At 41.8% G+C, this 21,674-nt stretch overlaps 1 protein-coding gene across 1 annotated transcript; it reads left to right on the top strand.

The window, feature by feature from the left end:
* The first annotated feature begins 1,589 nt into the window (after positions 1 to 1,589).
* Positions 1,590 to 21,392, top strand: sdr16c5a (short chain dehydrogenase/reductase family 16C, member 5a). Its single transcript, XM_030115923.1, has 7 exons — positions 1,590 to 1,875; positions 3,779 to 4,106; positions 5,565 to 5,696; positions 5,909 to 6,008; positions 6,101 to 6,245; positions 10,465 to 10,590; positions 19,129 to 21,392. Exons 2-7 carry the CDS (start codon positions 3,786 to 3,788, stop codon positions 19,220 to 19,222), a joined length of 918 nt encoding a protein of 305 aa, XP_029971783.1. The 5' UTR covers positions 1,590 to 1,875; positions 3,779 to 3,785; the 3' UTR covers positions 19,223 to 21,392.
* The last annotated feature ends 282 nt before the right edge of the window (positions 21,393 to 21,674 follow it).

Raw genomic sequence — 21,674 nt, 5'->3', positions numbered from 1 at the left:
TTTTATATCCCAGCTAATCGTGTACAGTAGGAGCTTCCAAGGTTTATAATTATCATTTTTTTAAAACTAAAAATGATCCTATTTTTGAGTCGTTAAAGTTATTTTGGATTAGTCTAATCATGGAAAAAAAATCTCTTTTTAACAAGGCACAATTAAATACATATATAAAAAAGAAAAATCATTCCTCATTTATGTTTTTACTTATTTACACATTGGTTGATAGAGTTTTAGTCTTACACTGACTACTGTATATATTATGTACATTAGATGTATCTAACACATTTCAGTTCAGGGGAAATAAAATCCAGACTAATTTCATCTTGAGCCGGTTTTGGACCACAGGCCTTATGTTTGACATCCCTGATCTAGATTTTATAGGAATATGCATCAGGAAGCAGAAACATGACCCGGGCCTCCTCAGCTGGGCAGCCAGTCTCCACTTCACAGTCTTAAACCATTCCAGATGCTGTTTTTTTTTTTCGTTCTATCTTTATGTACATCTCAGTGTACTTCTGCTGATTTTTTTTTTTGCTGTTGCAGCCACGTTCAGGCCCAAGTTCATTTATTTATACAACCTTTTTATTACTAGACAGGAAGGTGAAAAGCGGAAAAGACATTGCACAACGTGGGTTAACTGAATTACAGAATGAGAGAAGAGGATGTAAAAGCCACACTGTCGATGGGCGAGAAGAAAATGTCTTAAAGAGAGAGTGCATGAGAGTTACCGTAGTTCACACTGATGTCAGACTGTGAGATTATGCGACTGAAAACTTAATCTTGATTTGATGTGAACTTTGTACTGGTGCCAATGACTGTAAATATAAACGCAGCATGCACCATGGATGAGACGAGCTTTTACAACGCTAATATGAAAAAAGTTTGTCCGTCTGATGTTTGAAATGAAGACGATGCAGTCATTTTCAAACTTATGATTCCATATTGAGTAAACAATTCATCAGACAGTGATACTGACATTTTAACTGCATTAACTCTTCTTGAGTAAGTCTAAAATTGGAGGAGAGGATGAATGATGGATTTGCTAATTAATTTATTCATTAATTTTTGCTTGAGATATGGTGTCCAGATATGGCTTTTGGGGGAACTGAAGTTGAAAATTTGAAAGTATAAAAGTCATTGAATCTGTGTGGATGTGCGAGCAGGGGGCAGGACGCTGACATAGCGAGTCTAAATTCCATCCTACATTCCTTTTGTTTCTGCTCATCACAGTTCATGTATGTCGACCTCCCCTTACACACATGTTGAAAAATATGTGTGATTTTGGGTGGAGCTGTGGCAGTCTAGGGATTCGAGGTTAAACCTTGACCCTGATTTTGGTTTTATTTGATTTTATTTTATTTTATTTTATTTTATTTTATTTTATTTTATTTTATTTTATTTTATTTTATTTCCTGTAGCCTTGACTTGCAGTGTGGTGTTTGAGGTGAAGAAAACTGAATATATCATATCGATTAATTCGGGGAGAACTACATGTCCCATTATGCTTTGCGCGCAGGAGCAGACGCACAGGCTTGTGATTGGTTAATTTCCCGTCACGTGCCGCGCCGGGCGTATCCCGGAGTGTTCGCTGAGTTTGGAGTAACATCCTGCGTTTCTCCTTCTTCCAGCCGCGGGCTACAGAAACGCGTGACTCTCCTCCGCCGCTGCCGCCGCCGCCGCCGCTACACGGTAAACGTCCCCCGGCTCCCTCCGGCCCCGGTGTCCCCCTCCTCGGCCGCCCCGCGTCCTTCTCCTCCCGGCAGCGCTCCGTTAAAGCGGGCACCGTGTTTTCGTAAGCGTCGCTGGAGCGGAGAGTAAAGGTCGCGGTGAAAGTTGACAAAGTGGGAGCTGCAGGGAAAACACGCGATCCGTGACTCGGTAAGTGGAGTAAATTCACTCATTGATGAAACTCCTCCAGCCGGCCGGAGGGTTTTATTCTCGTGGATTTGCTTGATTTAATTTGCTGGAGTTATGTAACAGAGCTCGGTTATTATGGAATGATGTTTGAGCTCCACACACCTGATCCTCATGAGCCCATCAGATCACTCTCTGTTCCCCTTTTCTTTAACACTCTGTGTTTTTTTACAGTGAAACAGTCATGATTATATAACCCGATACTAAGTTTTTTGTCAGATTTTACCTACTTAGTTTAACTTGTCATGTTTCACAGCTGTGACTGATAATTTTGTATGCACATATCCAATTAAAACAATTCATGTTTGTCATTTACAAACACGACTATGTCCAGCTTGTTTGTCAATAAGAAAAACAGGTTTAGTTTTCTTCTGAACTGATCTTGGGGCTATGTCTTATTCAGTCTGTCATATTTTTGTGACAGTCTAGTCAGAGCAGGTCTTTATCTAAGAGATTGTGCCTGGCTCCTTTTTCTGGATCAAAGTTTAACCTGTTGTTCAACTGTTTACTGAAGCTTTTTTCTTAAAGCAAACTGAGAAAGCATTTAAAAAAAAAAAAAAAGGTTTGGTTCGAATAATAAAAGAATATTATGTTGGTTTAAAAATTCTATGTGCACCTCATACATTCAATCACTTTTAAATAGTGTATATTGGGGAATCAAAGTCTTTCTTTACTTTTTAAAGACTGCACTTAAAATTTTAGTGTCTGTTTTCAAGATGCTACAGTTGGTTTGGAATGTCCTGTTTAGATACTTTCAAGAACTTTGGTTTTGATTAAGAGGATATTAAAGAGTTAACAAAAAAAAAAAACATAACATGCAGTAGGCCAGTTCACTTTATGCTGACACAAACATTTTTCACACTTAACCCAAAACAGAAGACATGCTGGTGCAGCTGTGATCACCCACAAACCCACATGGTGTTTTATAAGCCGAGGAATCTGCAGCCTGTGGTTCTTCAGCCCCTCTGTGCTAGATCCATGAAGATTTCACAAAGTTAAATGTGAATAAACATTTAACCTATTGTGAAGTTGACAAACCAGAGTAATTTTCAGAAGGATTCTTGGCGAAAAATGAGACAAATCACTAAAACTACCACATATTGGAGAAGGGGTGATAAACTGGCTCTAAAGAAACATGCAGAAACTGCTTCAAACCAGTCAAAATGGATAAAAAAGCTAAAATGCAAAACAAAAAATGTCAAAATGTCATGGAAGAGGAGTGAAACTGTAAAATCAGGAACATAAATAGGTCAGATGGCATGAAATGTTCTCCATTCTGAAATTGAAGCTTTATAAAAGCAACAAAGAATACAGGGTACCTACGTAAATCAATACTAAATGAAAATTTAGAATCAGTGTCAATCACATCACAGAAATGTCTCTCTTGGTCCAGTATTAGCCTGTATTTTCCACATCTTTCTGCTTCTATTGACACAATTAGGGCTGTCAGTAAATTCTAAATTCCAAATTGAATGAATTCTGAAATATAGATGCTGGATTTTCCAGAATGAACAGCGTGTGGAAACATGAATTATCACAGTTCAGTCAGTCTTGATATTGTAAAAACAATAAATCTAATTATCTAAAGCCATCACAGTGTTGGAAGCCATTAACTCTTTATCTGTAACTGTGACAAACTGTTGACTTTCCCTCGTGAGTTATGTAACGTATCTTGCGTAATTTTCACTGACCTGTGTTCAGTGTATGTCTCTGTACTGTGATGTTTTTATCAGGTTCACTTCTTCTTCTTAAGACCTGGATACAGGATATCAGACCCAGTGTTTGGCTTCATGAAGTTAGAATTTAAACTTGATTGGACCGATTCTTTCTAATACTTCGTTCTCTCTCTCTCTCCTCTATTCCTCAGACCAATCATGAATTTCTTCCTGGACACACTGCGCGTCATCCTGTTGTCCTTCTGGTACAACATCGAGGCGTTCATCCACCTGTTCGTGCCCCGGAGGAGGAAGAGCGTGGCGGGGGAGGTGGTCCTGATCACGGGGGCGGGCAGCGGCATCGGCCGCCTCATGGCTCAGGAGTTTGCGGCTCTGGGCACGGTGCTGGTGCTGTGGGATATCAACCAGGAGGGCATGAAGGAAACGGCTCAGCTGGCCAAGGAGTGCGGCGCCATTAAGGTCCGCTTCTACCTGTGTGACTGCAGCAACAAGAACGAGGTTTACCGAGTGGCCGACCAGGTGAGTCTGTACAGGAGCCTTCAGCCTCCTGCAGATCTGTGTTCACTCAGACCTGATACACCTGGAAACATCTTTATGGAGCATCTTCTAAGCCTGACTATCCATTCTTTTAGATACTTAGAATCAATTTCAGTCTCACATGTCTCCATCAGGAAGTCTTTGTTTTTCCGGACAGATGTTGGAAGTGAGTTTATTGCATTGTGGGCTGAGCTGCATTTGCCTCCAGTCAATAGAAATTGGTTCGAGGACGTTGTGGGTTACAACAGACAGATCGGACATTGACGTCTGGCACTTGGTAAATAATGTATGGTGAAGATTTAAGCTCTCTGCCAACCAGCAATAAACTGCAGCTTCTCGGAGACAGACGCACCGCTAAGTGGACCAAAGTGATGCACGGCAGCTACCAGGCACTTGAGCGGGGAATTAATTTAGTGCTGTGTATTGCCACCACACCCTTTTTGAATGGATGCCAACAGAGAAAAGCCTGATAGTGCTTTCACACACGCTGGAAACGGGCAGGAGATCGGTGACCCTGCCTGGCCTGTCAGACGTTGCACATGCACCAGATCAATGTCTCCAGATGTTAGACTAGATTAGCCTCGGAGTCAGAGCAAAGAAATTGTTTGATTTTGTTTGAAATATAGACATTTCCTTCACATATGCTTTGCATCATAACAAATAAGATTATTATGGTGCTATGTTAGCAGTCCATTTGTGTCACGATTTGGCTGTAGCCCTCTGATAAAGTGTCGTATAATATATCCAATCAGGCAGATAAACACGATTCAGGTGCTTTTTGTTGCCTCGTTTGTGGAACTTGTTGCTCTCCTGGTTGTTGCAAGTGATCGATTTTGTTCACAGAACGATTTTAAGCCTGAAACACACACTTAAGTCTTATCAGGCTGGAATGGTCACAAGATTGATCCTCAGAAAATAAACATTGTTCAGCTGCTGCAGGTTTGCGTAACCTTGTTTTGGCTCTTTTATCCTGGAATGGAGTCGCAGTGCTTCAGAGACGTCACTGTCATCTCATTTTGTCATATTTCCTGTTTATACAGAACGATTTCATGCAGTGTTTTGCTTCTCTCTGGGTTCGCTAATCCTAAACCTCCTGTTAACTCCAGTTCTGTGGGAAAAAAAGTCAAGTTATTGATCATCAGTTTGACTTTTAAATGCCAGAAAACGGTGTATAAAAATGTCCTCCAGTCTTTCACGAAGACTGAGGTGCTCAGTTGGATCTCTGATTCTGTCCTGACAAACCTGTTCGGTTTAGGACATTTTCAGAAATCAGTCAAACAAAATAGACTCAGAATGATAAATGTTTGATTTTCAGATCAGCTGTCTCGTTAATTTTCAATTCTTGAGTTAGAAATAGATTTTACTATTTAATTTCTGAAGTACAGATGGACCACAGAGGTCACAGAGACGATTCGACTGTCTTTGGTTTGTCTGCTGCAGGTGAAGCGGGAAGTGGGCGACGTGGACATCCTGGTGAACAACGCTGGCATCGTGACGGGGAAGAAGTTCATCGACGCTCCGGATTCGCTGATCGAGAAGACGATGGAGGTCAACACCATGGCTCACTTCTGGGTGGGTGTGGTGACACACGCACGCGCACACACACACACACACACTTAGATCAGACTTTGACATCCATGTTTCTTTACGCAAACACTATGGATTGGCTCGTCATTTCGTTAGTCTGGATGATTTTGGAAGCATTCAGTGAAGTCGGTCTGTAATGTATGAAATGAAACATCAGTTGTTTGTTTAATTCACCTGCTTTTCTTGGGTCCTCTCAGACCTACAAGGCCTTCCTCCCTGCGATGATCGCCAAAAACCACGGCCACCTGGTGAGCATTGCCAGCAGTGCTGGACTGATCGGAGTCAATGGATTAGCAGGTATGTCCTTCATCACGGGGTGGAGGTCATCTCCGGGTTATTAAATGGTCCCAGCATGAACTGTGTCTCCTCTGTGTGTCTCCTCTCGGCAGACTACTGTGCCAGCAAGTTTGGCGCCGTTGGTTTTGCGGAGTCGGTGGGTCTGGAGCTGCTGGCGATCGGAAAGGACGGCGTGAAAACCACCATCGTGTGCCCATACTTCATTAACACGGGAATGTTCGATGGATGCCAAACAAAGTAGGTCTTTCTACCGACAGCCAGCTACAGAACTGTTTATTACTGTTGTCTCTTGTCCTACAGAAGACTGATTTATTTATTTATTTATTCAGCTCAGCTGAAGTCACATCATTTACTGATTCATCTGAAGTAAACACTGCTTTCTCCCGATCGTCCTTTTCATCAGAAGATAAAACCACCAGATATCATTTAAAAATGTTTCTGAAGTGCTGCAGGTTGAAAATGGTTTATAATTGAAGCAGCTTAGTCGGAACTGGAGCTGTGAACTGCAGAGATGAACTGATTTAGCACAGGGAGTCAGTGCAGATGTTTGTAATGAGTGTGGAGCTAACCAGATATTTATTTATTTATTTATTTATTTATATGTGAATGGATCCCCATTAGTTGCCACCAGGGTGACATCTAATCTTCCTGGGGTCCATGCCTACTTAAACAGTCATAAAGTTTAATAGTACACAAGAATAAAAGTCAAAGATAGTGAATAGAGTACATAGAGTAAGCAATCATAAAAAGCAATACATAAAAACATTAGTCAGTAGAATACAGATAAATAGGTAAGAGAATGCATATACATAATTAAAGTAGAATCAGGCTTATTCAAATGTAAGTTACACAGCTAGAAGTTTGAGGAACATAGTAAAAATCCAATAAATCCAAAATTAAATAAGCCTTAGCTCACCAAAGAGAAACCATTGAACTAAAGAGGTAAGTCTATTGATTTATTTTGTGCAGTTTACACTGTCGCTTAAGGTCAATTTTGCCCCTTCAAACATTTGCTTCAGTTTGCTTTATTTGTTTCCTGGTGGTTGTTTTGGATCCTCTTCCTCACTCCGTCCACACATTGAACTGGATTGTCCGTCGAGTCAAATCTCAGATGGTCAGTGTAGGAATGTTTTTAGAACTTGGTGCGTCTGATGGCGGTGATGGCGAGTAAGATGGCGGTGATATCCACTATTACCTGCAGAGCTGGGCAGCCGTCAGGTCGTCAGCACCGACCGCCACTCAGGGACGCCATTAGCCACACTGACAGCACTTATTGAAGCCGGGAGTCAATAGAGCTCCTCTCAGTGCCCTGATGGCTTGTAGTGATTGGCTATTATCTCCGCTTGGCTAGTGGCAGATTAAATAAACTGCTTTCACAGGTTATCTCTTTTCATCTTATTTTCACTGGAACGGCCTTTTTCCTTTTTTATCTAGAGAGAGTGACTGTAAGATAATGAGTGAACCGAGCTCTTCTGGTTCTCCATCAGAATTTCACGCCATGCCGTCGATGATCGTACGACCTGTATCAATAGGTTAGTGTCTGTTTCCTCCTCCCGGGGTGTGTTGGCTCGTGTGTAACTGTCACACAGAAAGCTAATAACCAGCCGCAGCCCGGGGCTCAGGACTAACGGCTCAGGAACAGGTTTGATACGACTTGACTCATCACTTCAGAGCTTCGAGGGATTAGCAGTGACAGCGACGCCCTCTAGAGGAAGATGATGGAATAAAAATGTTTTGAGGAACTGGAGTTCATGTTGTCTTGAACCCCTTGACTGTCAACCATATACCAAATCATCCAGACTGTAAGACGACGTTTTTACACAACGGCTTTTCTGGAACAAAACCACATAAATGATGCAAGTGGTGATCTAAACGTGGCCAAAGTCACGCCTTGTTTTTTCTTTTCCCACATCATGCAACTGATACAGCGAAGTATACTGGTACATATCATGTTGGACCACTAGGTGTCACTGTGTGACAACAGAACCCTGCTACGGTACTACAGAAAAGAAAACAAATACTTCATTACTACTGTAAGTGACGAAATGTCTCACAGGAAAAAGCTGTAGCAGTATTCAGTCTCAGAATGGTCAATATGTACAGCAGAAAACAAGCTGAAAGCTTTGCTTCGGGAGGATCATCTGTGGTGCTGTTTTGCTCAATGATGAAAATATAGTTAATTTTATATGATTTGTTTAAGCTCCTGTTGCTCTGCGCCTTTTTTTTTTCTTGTCTTTTTCAGGAAATCACGATTAAACTATACCAAATTTTCCGTTAGGTGAATAAAAACTACATTTTAATCATTAACCATAATTTTCTGAGGTAAGTAGCGAAAGGTCATCAAAACCTCTCAAGATTATTTTTCAACTTTGGCCACACCTCTTGTCTCACTCACGCTCTCCTGTCCAGCTCACTACAACCCTTAGTGCCTCATCCCAAGAATAGTATTTCCTAAAAGCTCCGGTGACTCCAGAGCAGAGCTCCTCGCCACTGAACTCCACAGCAGAGCTCCTCGCCACTGAACTCCAGAGCAGAGCTCCTCGCCACTGACTGGATTCAGTATGAGTCCATCTCAAAACCAAAACTCAGACTGTGCAAGAAAAATTGTGCCTAACAGAAGGTCTGCAAGAGGCTCCAGTTTGACTCACATAACCAGCAGTTTAGATTATTGTAATGCTTTTTTTGCTGGTTAAAGCCAGTCCTCTTTTAAATGTCTTCAGTCGTAACAGGAACAAGCGGGAGATCCCACAGCACCTCTCACTTTTTGTGCTCATTTTAAAACATCAATGCTAACTTTTCAGGCTTTGTGGTATGTTGTCGATCTCCTTCACCCCGATGACCCAAACAGAGCATTGTTTTTCATTCTGACAGGCCTTGACCTGCCATTTTACTTATGGTTTTTGTTTGTGTGTGTTTTTGTTGCTCCGTATCTTAGATGTTACTCCTGTTTTATATATACTTATATTTTTACTGACGTCTGTTTTTATCTTTCTGCTATTATTGGGATGAAGCACTCTGTGAATTGCTCATCGTTTAAAAACCCGTACAGGTATTCTAACATATCAAGAATTTCCGCCTGGGATTATTAAAGTGCTTCTTTTCTGCTTTATCCCTCCTCTGACTAATTATATATCCTTCTGAGGTTAGACGGTGGCTCTTAATTGGCCCTCAGTTTGAGTATCGGTGTCCAGGTCACCTCATGTCAGCTCTTGTGGCTGAACCCTGGGCCGAGTTAATACAGAAAGAAGAAAATAGCTTCTAATAAATCCAAATTCCTGCTGGATTTATTCAAGAAGAATACATCCCTGCCTCTGAGTCTGGCAGTGTGGCTCCTCTCCCCACATCTCTCTAAAACCCACTCACTGCTGAATGTCCTGAGGTGATGTGTTGAAGGTGCAGTCGGACTTCTGTCGGTCCCGGTTTACGTCCCCCCCCCCCGCCTTCCTGCGTCCGGCAGCCCCCGAAGCGAACGGGACACATGCTTGGTGACGTCCGCACACACCTGACCTGTCACTTCCTGGTCTTCACATCGCTGCGTCCACCCTGAAAATAAACACAAAACATCTGAAAGGGAGGAAAGCGCTGTGACGCAGGAATTCTTCCTTTAACATACTGGAACCACGAAAGGCTTGAGAAACTTTTACTTGCAGTCGTGTGGAAAAGCCGAGGAGCCATTAGGCTATAATGAGATGTTCAGGTGACATTTGAACCATTTCAACACTGATCGTTTCATCCAGAGTGCGACTGCTTAGAGGAGGCAGGTTACTTTCAGCTCATATTGTTAGATTTACACCCCTGTGGCCGAGCCACAGGAACGATGCGTTTTCACTTGAAACGTTGTGTAAGCAGGGTCTTAGTTTTCACATTTATTTCTATAATGCAAAGCCTAATGGAAGCCTTTCAGTGATCTAACAAAGTGTTGCTCTTTTCTTCCAGCACTTATCCTCATCTTTTCTTTATATTTAATGAAATAAATAACTTTTTCACTGCTAGTTAGAAGGTTAAAAAAAAAACTTTTTAAAATTGTCTCCTTATGTTTATTCTACTGCGGCTTCTTTTTGTGAACCGCTGGCTTATTTTTTTTCTTGAACAGGATGATTAATTTTTTTAACCATTCAAAATGCAAACAATTCATTTTAATTAGTAAATGAAAAGAACTCCTAACTGCATTAGATATATGTGTAACCAGCTGAGACCACGCTAAAGCAATCAGAAGAATAGTGGAGGGTGTGTTTGGGTCTGGCGAGCTATATTAAAAAAATCTATAAACTGTTTAAAATCAATTAATCCAACATAAGCAGCAGCATTTTCAAACTAATAAATACTCAAACAAATTTACAGAAATATTAAACTTAAGGTGAAGGAAAAGAGCCTGGAGATCTGGGAAAGTTAGCTGAAGGAAAAACTTCTGAATTTAAATTTGTGTTTTTTTTTGTTTGTTTTTTCCTTTCGCCAGGTGGCCGACGCTGATGCCCATCCTGAAACCTCACAGCGTCGCCAAGAACATCGTCCAGGCCGTGCTCACGGACCAGGTCTACCTGCTGATGCCCAAGAGCATGTACATCATATCGGCGCTGAAAAAGTGAGTCTCTGTCTTCACTTTCTCCTCTTCCTCACTGCAGTGCAGCCAGCCTTCAGTAGGGACGCACATCTACTGATACCAGAACCCGTAAAAGATCCCCGATGCAAGCCGGCAAATAACACTACATGCCACCATTATGACTCATTAACAGCAAGCTGGAGCATGCGGCGCTGCCGTGGCGTCCACCGTGGTGTCTGCACTCCGCCCTACATGCACTGCAGACACAGTACTTAGACCGAAGCTGTCGGAGGTGTGTGTAGCATCAACGCACAGCGTTCATGTATCATCATGTACTCAGTATCAGCAAGGACCTAATGATTAGTTTTTGTATTTGTCCTTTTAAAGAACTGGTATCAGTGCATCCCTACTTTCCATTGGCTCTGCTGGTTTTGCCTCTTTAATTTGTTTCTTGTTTTTCCATTTGCGCCTCGGTGTGTACAGATTAACAGCACCTCTAATCTTCCATCTTGAATGTAATCTTTCACCTCAGCAAGATTAGGCAGACTTCCTCTGCCAGCAGCAGGTTGGACTTTGACCTTCACAGGGTGCTGGAACCTTCCTCGTTGCCTCTCCTCCATATCGATACGACAGAATCTGTCATTCATGATGTGAATCTGTGGACAGAGATCTGCCGCATGCAGACTCCATTGAGCTCATTGTCCTGTTAGAACACAGCAGATCGAGACGACCGGAGCTTTGTGTTTTGGTGTGAGAAGCATTTTGTTGACTCTGTGTGGAAATCAGCAGTTCCTGAAACACTCACACGTCTTGAATAAGAGATCAAACCTCGAAACGTCTTTCAAGACATACGACCAAGTCCAGCTGATGGGATTCAGCTGCTCTGAAATGACTGTTCAGTCAACTGGGCTCATGTTTGGGATGGTGTTGGATGAACTACTGGGAGTTTGAGCCAGCGTTTCTCTGGTGACTTAGGTGGTCTTAATCCAAATCATGTCTCTGGGTTGAGCAATGAACTCTGGTCTGAGAGGACCCTTCATGGCAGGCATTGGTGTGTGAATGACCGTATGAACAAGTGGATGCATACGGCAGATCTTGTAAATTGTTGCGGTTGCTGAAATGATAAAAATGTCCACACATATTCAGTAAAGTGCATTTATTCAGGCATAAGAACTGCATGATGATGAGCCACTGACAGGCCAGGTACAGAATGGATCAGTTGATGAGGGCGGGGCTTATCAAAGGGGTCACATGTTCAGTGGTTGAAATCAGCATTTCAACATGAAACGAATGATTGGCAAACATTTTGACAAAAGCAAACTTCTGACAACTAGCTGGTCTTCAGGAGTGTTTTTACGTGTTGGTGAAGTGTCCAGTTCCTCAACGGATCCCATTCAGACCACGTTATAGTTCAGATCACTGAAAATCTCACTAATGGCTACAATAATGCGTCTCACACTCTGTGAGCTTCTCTAACTGCAACTTCAGAAGTTTCCTGACATTTCAGGATATTGCGTAAAATATTGCAAAAGTAACCTCGAGGTCAGAATGTAGGATGGCAGATGTCTCAGTTCAGTGACTGCTGCGTGGGTCAGTGCTGGAAGTTGTTTTTCAGATGTGCTTTAAACGCTCACATCAGGTTTGAGAAATGAAAAATGAGGCAGGCATTAGGAGTGAGAAATACTTTTAAAAAGTGTTCATTTCCTTTCTAGTTTCTGCGCATTTCAGTCAGTGTCACACCAAAGCAGATGAATCCTCAGGTCTTTGACTCACTACACTCAATAGATTGGGGAATTTTGAAATGCACATCCAACAGGTAGGTGGCACGAAAGAGTGGAATAATCTCACGCTGTCCCTCCATCGTCCTCCTCTTCAGCGTCCTCCAGTGGAAGCAGAACTCCCTCCTGGCCTCTTACCTGGGATTGACCCTCGAAGTAGACGGTCTGACTCACGTCAGTCGGAGCCGTGCGTTACAGTAGCGGGCGCTCGTCTTCCCCGAGGCCCGCGTGTGTCGGGATGTCGCACTTTACCTGGGAGCACGACCGACACGAGCTGCAGATCAATTTTCACTGAATGGGCCCCTCGAAACGTTTCGGGACTGGAACATCCTCTGACGGGCTCTTGAGATGAAACAGACGCTGAGCTGGTTTCTGGTGGAAACTGTGACTGGAGATTTACATGATCAGAATGTTTAGCTGTGCTCATGTCAGTCACGACTGCTCAATCTGTTTTCTGGACTGTTACAACCGGTGTTTGAGTCCCAGCGGTGTCGTCCCCGTCAGGGTAGCGCCTGAATCGGGATTTACACGAGCAGCTTTCTGGTGATAATTTGTGATGGCAGTTAAATGTCTGTGTAGCTTATTGAAATGATCTGAACCACTCCGAGTGACGGGAAATGTTTTAATAGTTCTTTGAAATGTTGGGGAAACTGCACTGTGGGTGACGCTGAAAAGAAATGGATGGAACTATGAAAAGAAGAACCGCTGTAATAAACTACCATGACTTTTTGTTTGCCCAGTTGATTTGTGGTTTATTTACTTTGCCTTGACCACAGTAAGTACAGTCGACATGGCGGCTTCAGTGTCCTGAGTCACACCACAGAAACATGATAAAGTGGAGCTTATCAGTCATGTATCATAATGATCTTTAGAGACTGAACTCAACCCTAGAAGAGGAACTTTAACGTCAACTACTGGCCGTAAATGGAGCCAAACTGAAAGAGCAACTAACATACTGATGTTCAAACTTATTGTTAGCTGTGCAAATTGACTGGGGTTTACTGGTGATTGATGCTCCATTATAGGCCCTAATTTAATTTATTTATCCACCACTTTGAGCTTTAAACCAGAGATATGTCTTAAAATTGCTGCTAATCTTGTTAGAACTCCTTCAGAGGTCTTCTATAAAGAACAGTGTGGCTCAAAGATTAGATGTCTGTGACCAAAGATTCATGGTCATTTAGCACAGCATCACCCGAACACCAGTAGAAATTTACCTTTTTTTTTTTTTTAAATATATATTGGTTCATTGCTGGGTCAAACATATTTCCTTCTGCAGCTCATTGATGAAAGGTTGTGCAGATGTTTAGAAACCTGCTTCATCAGTTGGGTTTTCCTCCAGCTCTACTTGATCTCTGAACAGACTCAGATCAGACGTGTCAGGACAGTGACGACCTTTCTCGATTTTCACCCGTTATCGCTGAGCTTTCCCTTTGCTGTGTTTTTTTTAATCCCCGCCTTTAAAACATCCCCTCTCTGTTTGCCTCTTTATCTCTGTGCATTTTGAGTTCCAAGTTCATTTAGTTACATTAAATTTTTCGTTATTTTACCACAAAAGATTGGAAATGAGCTAAGAATGGACAAGAGAGGGAAATTAAAACTGCACTGCAGTGATGAACTGAAATATAGAAGAGAGAAAAAAGTCCAATAAGTAGGAAAATTCCTCCACTGTTAATGGGACTGGAAACATAACCTTCATTTGATGTGGACTTTGGACTGGTGCCAATAATTGTAAAATAAACTGCGACATGCATTATGGATGCTAAGAGCTTTTTGCCGCAATGATTCCAAAAAAACTGGGACGCCGTTTTGTTGAATATGAGCGAAGACGATGCAAGTATTCACAATCATTTCTTATTCTCAGGTAACATTAAAGATGTTGACACTCAAAGAGCTGGAGAGAGGAATGTCTCCTTCTCTCTGATGTCCCTGAAAGATTCCTGCCTTCCTTCATTAGGAGTGTAATAATCCATTAATTTGGATCAGAGTGTCAACATAATGATGAACGATCAGATAACGTCGGCACTAAGTGAAAACAATGTACACAGCCATCTTTTGGGAACACTTTTATTTTGAAATCCGAATTGTACGTCTGTCGTCATTTCCGCCCAAGCGAAGGAGTCTCCCCTTCGATCTTGGAGAAGACCTCATCTTCCGTCCCAGGAATAAATCAGGCTGTGTGGAAGGATTTTGGTCTTCGGAGAAAACACAGGTCAGCAGAAAAGTCCAAGCATATGGCAACTATACCATTATGAGATAAAATATTTGGGAAAACACAATGAACCTGGCTGGGCACCTACAAAAATAAATACACATAGACGCCAACACTAGTAAAAGTAAGACGGATGATTAAAATTTTCAACATACATTGGTACAGTAGCATTTTAATTGAACAGATGAACACTTCAACAAGAAATGTTGCACTTTATAGAGGGCAGGTCTGTTTTTATTCATTTTTTTAATGTATTTTTGCTTGAAGTTTTTCACTTGAATGTGTGGTGGACTTTAGAATTAAGTGTCTGATATTTTAGTTGCTTTTTTTTTTTAAATTGATTCAAATGTAATTGATATCATTAAATAAGCAGATATATGATCGCAGGCCCTTGAACCCAGTCCAATCAAAATCATAACTTGGTAGACTCTGCTGTATCGACGTATTCAATCGTTGTCCATATAATCAATTTAAAGGTCTTATATTATGCCATTTTTCCGTCATGTCATATCGGTGTATTTTGATGGATTTACACCCCTCATACATTATTCCAACTTTTTGGGAATGAGTTATAATTTTGATTGTATAAAACCAGATTTCAAGACATTTGTTGTGTCTTGAAAGCACAGGCCAGTCTCTCAGGGGCCTCTTTTATTCTTTTTTTTAATAAATGTTACTTTCAGTCCTTGCATGCACAACACATCATACCTGCATAGCTGGTCAGTTGGCAGTAAGCTCAGAGGTATCCATGTTGTACTGAGAAGCTAAATTCTGGCAGCCCACATGTTTGTAGAATTATCCATCCCGTCATCAAATAAATGCCCGGTGGACGGCTGAATGGATCGTGGAGGATCTCTCCATGAGTCGAGAGAGACGCTTGGCCATCAGCTTCTTTCCAGGAGCCATCAGGGTTTTCATGTCTGTCAGGATTGGTACTTGTTACTAAGTAGGAAAAACAGATGAACACATTCAGGTGCAGCGTTTGTAATGGGGATTTTGGCACCGCGGCCTTGTCTGGAGGAGGACCAGCCACATTGGTTTTTGTAATGGCAGCAGTCATGTTTTGTGTTCATTTCAAAATCCCCCCTTCAAAAAAAAAAAAAAAAGATTAAAGAGTGAAACAATTTTTTTCCCCTCTTTCCTGAAAGTATTTTTTTTTCAATAAAATAAATCTGTGCCTCTGAACAGGAAGATATGCTGGTACTGCATATGAGCTCTAAGGTTGCTTTCACAGCAGGACCATTTGATCTAGACAAAAGTTCACTCCAGGGGCCTTCTGGGAAAGTCCAATCTTGATCCTCATCTGGATCAAACAGGTGAACTCTGGTCCCCTTGAAAACGTGGGTCTGGGTTCTCTTGCAAGTGGACAGGAGTGTGTGGGCAGTGGCAGAATGACGGGTCGCATTTCTCTCGGAAAGAAATCAAACCTGAACCTGTAAGTGAATCCAACAAGGAATGGCTTCAAATAAAGCAAGATCCACTTTTGGAGTGATCCCGTCTGAGCCCAGCCCTGATGCCAAAAGCAGAATGAACTCAGGTGTTTACAACAGACAGCTGAGGAATCCTGAACCACCCTGCTGGTGCTCAATAAAGACATTTTCATTTGAATCACACCGTATGTCTCGGACTTGTGACTTGGCTGTTGGTAAGACCACATAAAATCACAAATTCATGCTCGAGACGGGGACATTTCAGAAGGGTCAGCTTTCTTTTGTTTCTGGTTATATATAATGTTGGCTGTTCGTAATAAAATGAAACTTCAGCTGCATGTCTGTCAAGACGGGGAACCCTGGACCTTGCCCAAGTTACCTGGACAAAGATTTCGTTTTGAGCTTCAGAAGGAGCAGCAGCCGGAAAGAAAGTGATGCTGGTGTCAAATTACACTGCACTTTGCAGGTGTTTAATCTGCAGTGGCACAGTCGCTATGTAATTCTTGAATAAAGGCCGTCTTCATGCTTTAAATGTTGAATGGTGGAAAGAAAAACTTGGCTTGTTTCTTTGACCAAACCAACCTCACATCCACCACTGGGGCTACAGTGAGACTGCAGCACTCTGGTCCACAATAAAGACTTTAGAGATGGTTCTCTAGCATCACAGTAAGGTTTTAGGACATGGTCTTTTCAGGATTAAATCAAATCAAATCTAACTATAGAGCACTTTTCATATTTAGGATAACAAAGTGCTCTTGCTTCTCTTGTGTAGTGAAAAGGATATTCCTTTATCGTAATAATGTCGTTCAGATTTCAGTCTGTGGTTCACAGTTTTCGTCTTTTAAAGGTCTGACTGGGTTCCTGCCTCGGTCACGAGTTCAATATGTTTGTTTACCTCGTGAGGGCTAAATAACTGGTGAACGGCTCAATAAACAAAATTCGTAGATGTGGGAATAAACAGTACTTGGTGTAGATTTAGATGTGGAGAAATGCACCATGGGAAATTAAACAACCAGCAATCTCCATGCACTGACAGTCTACACCCTCCATTTGCAACCACACAAAGGTCCCAAACCGCGGTTTTATGTGGCCACAGCAGTTAGAGCCATCAGCGCTGTAATGATTAGGGGCCTGTTGATGGCGGCAGGCCCAGATGTGTGGCAGCAGCCGGCTCGTGGAGCGCCATAATGGGCCTATCAGGAGCCGGCTCGTGGAGCACCATAATGGGCCTATCAGGAGACGTCTGCATGCCGTGTTGAAGGAATCATTTACAAGGGCTTACATTTTGTGTAATGTGGCTCTCTGAGCACCACTGTGCAGCACACGAAGAGTCCCAGTCACTTTCCTTGGGTACAAAACGAGTCTGCACGAGTCTTCCAGGAGTGAATGGGAGAACGGTTCATGGTGAAATTGCAAAACCGTGGGGATTTCATCAGCGACGGCACCGAGAGACATCTTCTGAATCAAAAGACAGAATTGGACGACTGGTCTGGCAGCACTGCAGTGAAACAAGATGTGAATTGAGGGGAAACCACAGCTCTATTAAAATGGCTCCAGTTCACCAACCGGAGTGGTTTAAAGAGAGGACAGAAGATGAGTGGATGGGTCAGAACAGGCCAGCGTGCACATCTGGGTCTTATATTTCAATCTGTTACTCATGGACTGAATGCTTTAATCCATTGTGTTGTTCATAATTTTGACATCATTTCACAAATACAGTATCTCCACACTTTATTATTTCATACTGTCACATGGTTTTGTGTTTGTGCAAGCCAAAAGAATTTTTCTTTAATATTCAAATATTCTTTGACACTGCTGGAGGAACGTTTCTGAGCACCCGAGGTCAACGAGCATTGAATTGGGAATGCAGGATAATTGGTAGAAAAGAGGAGCAGTGGTGCATCAAATGGGTTTTGGTGATTACTCTGAACTGGTTCAACTTTATCAAGTGTGAGAATCGAGGTGACCAAACGCCCATCACCTGAAACCGAACCGTGACGTGTTTGAACTCCGTCTGGTGACCGCTTTGTTTCTGATAACCAGGACTGCAGATTTCTGCATCTCAACGTTATTTCTTACTTTAATTGCGCTTTGTTTCCAAGAAGTGTCGTCTCATTGTTCTGTCTTCTGTCCATTCATCCGAGGACGGAGCTATTATTCTCCATTAGAAAGATTTTTGTCTCTGGAACAGAGTCTGTCTGTCACGTTGGTTCGTTTTGCATAAAAAGCCATTGTAGTCAGGCTTTTGATAACGTGTCGAATTATCCAGCCTTGTCTCGGCTCCCGACTCCAACACGCTTATTGTTATTGATGAAAGATTTGTAGTCACTGAAGAGCTGCGAAGCGAGTCGAGGGTTTTGTTTATGGACCCCTGGTGTTTGTTTATGGACTGTGGGAAGAAAACTCAGGGAGAACATGCAAACTCTCCATTATGAAATTATGAGACGATTCCCATTAAATGCACAAAACCTTTGATAAACAACCTGAAATGTCTGTTTAAAAGCTTTCTCTGTGATTTTTCTCGCATAAGATAAGAAAACCTTTATTAGTCCTTCGGTGGGGAAATTGCTTCTTTGCAACAGCGTAAGTAGAGTGAAAAATAGCAGACAAGAGAAGTGTTAGATCATAAAGTTCTTTAGAATAGACGATGATCAATTAGATTCTAAATATGTGCAGAATGTGTTCTGACACAGTGAGGATGTGCAGTATGAATATTTATAAATAAGTGAAAGATTTGCAGCATAAGAATGATTACTGAATAATTTTAAACATTACATTAAGAAATGCAGAAGCGATGACAGTGAAATATTACGCAGGTGTGATGGGAGCGTGGCTGCAGCTACTGGCTGAATAAACTGAGAATTCGATCTTGTATCGAGTCGTATCGTGTCTGCTGATCTTATCAAAGGTTTTTACCACAGATTAGGATGAAACACCGAGGTCCATGATGGAGTCCAGGGTTCGGATCTGTTCAGATCATTATCAAATAGCAACTGGTAAAAATAGAAATGCAGATGTGTTTTTTACACTAATTGCTTTTTTGGTGGACACCCAGCATTCAGCCTTGATGGCTTCGGAGGTTTACTGGAAATAACTCAGGTTTTGAGTGGCTGACTGATTTAATTTCTCTCTTTTTTTTCTTTCTTTTCTTGTTTTGCAGCATCCTCCCCATGAAGCAGGGCATTCTGCTGGGCCAGTACCTGGGAGCCTTCAACCTCATGGACACGTTCAGGGGACGCTCCAAGCAGGAGTAGGCCAGAGACGTCAGCTTTTAATGTGATTTTAATGTTAATCCTGTCGTTGATTGGTAATATGGATTAATCGATTATATTCCGGCAGAGCGGTGCTTTATGCTTCTCTGTGTCAGGCTGTTTAATGCACATCCTGGATGAGCTTCATCACGACAGAGACAGCGGTGAAGAGGAAAATTGATGTTTATTAGCTGCAGTTGGCGGACCATTGCTGATGGATTGTGGGATTTATTTTGTACCATTCCAGTGATCAATGCAACGCTCTTGTTGATCTTTCCACAAATTTCCCAGCCATTCCAGACGTCCACTCATGAGCCAAAACCCCTCCGAATTAATTTTTTCCGTGAACACTGCTAAAACAACAACGTGCTGTGTGTGCGCACACACATTCTGAAGCACCTTCCAGTGAAATTGATCACTCATGGACTATATTTTCGTCCACTGATTGGCAGATCATCACTATATACACTAAATACTAAATGACAGTAGAGTGAAAATACATAAGATAAAGGCTGTGAAGAAAAAAAAACAAATGCAATGAAATAGCTCCATGACACAGCTGATAAAAGTAACTTTTTTTAACTTGTCATTTCAAATGCCATATGGATAAAGGCCCGGATTACATGGCGTTTCACGTGAAAAAGCATCATTTTTGTGTTTTCAGTTCAGTAAAGCTCTGCAATTTAGACAATGTTTCTTTACGAAACACTGAAAATGAAGCAGTTAGCATGCCAGACCACGAGGTGGCGCTGTTGGTTGTTTTTGTAATGAAACCACAGGCGCGTGCAGAGAACAATACACTATAAACATGGACAATGGACATTCACATGAACTGGAGACCAAGTTGGATTGTTATTACATTGACTCCCGGCTATAAAACTACCAAGAGAATCTGGACTCTGGAGGCAAAAGTTGTTATTGCTATTTTGTAAAAGTCATTCCACCATTGTCGTGTAAGCAGACAACCAAAGCACAATGAGATGCTTCCATTTTCACTTGAAGCTGTTGTCATGTAAACGAGTCCCGAATGAAGCCATTGCTCTTACATTCCTTAGGGTGCTGCGAGTTTTTATTTTTTCTCTCCTTCTAAATGCTGATTGCCTGCAGCACAGCAGAGAACGGAGGGCCAAAGCATTTAAAGCTAAAGCTAACTGACATCTAACCAGTATCAGCAGAGGGGTTACGTGGCACAGCGCCTGATCGACTCAGATCTTTATAACGCATGCTAACTGGAGTTTGGGGCTTTTTGCAGCAGATCCCCCATGAGCACAAAACGAAAGGTGACGCTATGATGTTGGACATGGTGGTGCAGGAAGTCATCACATCGGAACAAAAAGCACAGTGTATAGGTTGATCAGTTGATGGAAAATAAAAATATTGTATAAGAAAGTCTGCAGATAGAAGTTGTGGGGAGCCAGCTGAGGAAATTAAAAAAAAAAAAGTAGCTACTTGGTGACACCGAGTACCGATACGAGCGCTTATGAAACGCCATAAAGCCTGAATCATACTCTATATGCAAACAATGTGTGAAGGCTATTTGTTGCCATGAACTACGTCAGCACAACCGAGAATTTTCATTATAAAAATGCGGGTGTTAAGTGTGCAACATGTTGCCTCTGCTCCAGCCGTCAGTGTTACTTTACCACTCAGGAATGCCGTCAGCCATTTCTTCCTCCATGTTGAATGAGGACAGACGAGCTGCTATCGGGACTCATCACCACAAAGTCACATTTCTAATCCGATCCACTTGTTTCTTCACATCCGTCCCATCCAGTATGTTAGCTTCTTTTTTTTAATTTTTTATTGGTACGAATGGTAGATTTTTAATGCAGTGCAACATAAACTGAGGAGGAACGAGACCTGAAACCTGTCTAAAGTTTCATCTTGTGTCGTCGTGTTGTGTAGCAGATGGTTCCGTCCATTTCGAGCTCAGGTTGTCTTCACACCTTCTCTCCTCGTCTTGAAAACATTTCCTCAACATTGTTTTTGCCAGTGCCCAAGATTTCATCAAGAATTAAAACCGTGTCAAATTGAGCTGATTATTGAATGTCAGAAAAAATGGTGACCTGAAGTAATTTCATGTTTCTATTTGTCATATTTTTATTTTCACAATTTATGTCATTTATGAAACCTGTTTACTCCATGCAATGTAAATAAATATGTATGACATGTATCTATTCTGTGTCTTGCTTTCACCTCACAGATTCACCTAATTTGAATGAAAAACTGCAGACTCCCCTCAGAAAAGCCCCAAAATCTGAATTATCAAACCAGAAATGTTGTCTTTTTAAGGCTAACAGTGCTCATCAGTACAAACACTGATCCACTATTGATTTGAAAACATGTTTTAACACATGTCGGGTCAGATCCTGGCCTTCCAGGACAACATTAAGAAGAAGAAAAAAACAAGCTTATGAAATTGTGAAAAGTAAAGAATTTCTATGAGAAGCATGGT

This window comes from Salarias fasciatus, chromosome 18, assembly GCF_902148845.1.
Source record: "Salarias fasciatus chromosome 18, fSalaFa1.1, whole genome shotgun sequence".
Classification (NCBI taxonomy): domain Eukaryota; kingdom Metazoa; phylum Chordata; class Actinopteri; order Blenniiformes; family Blenniidae; genus Salarias; species Salarias fasciatus.
This window is presented reverse-complemented; position numbering and strand designations above follow the sequence as displayed.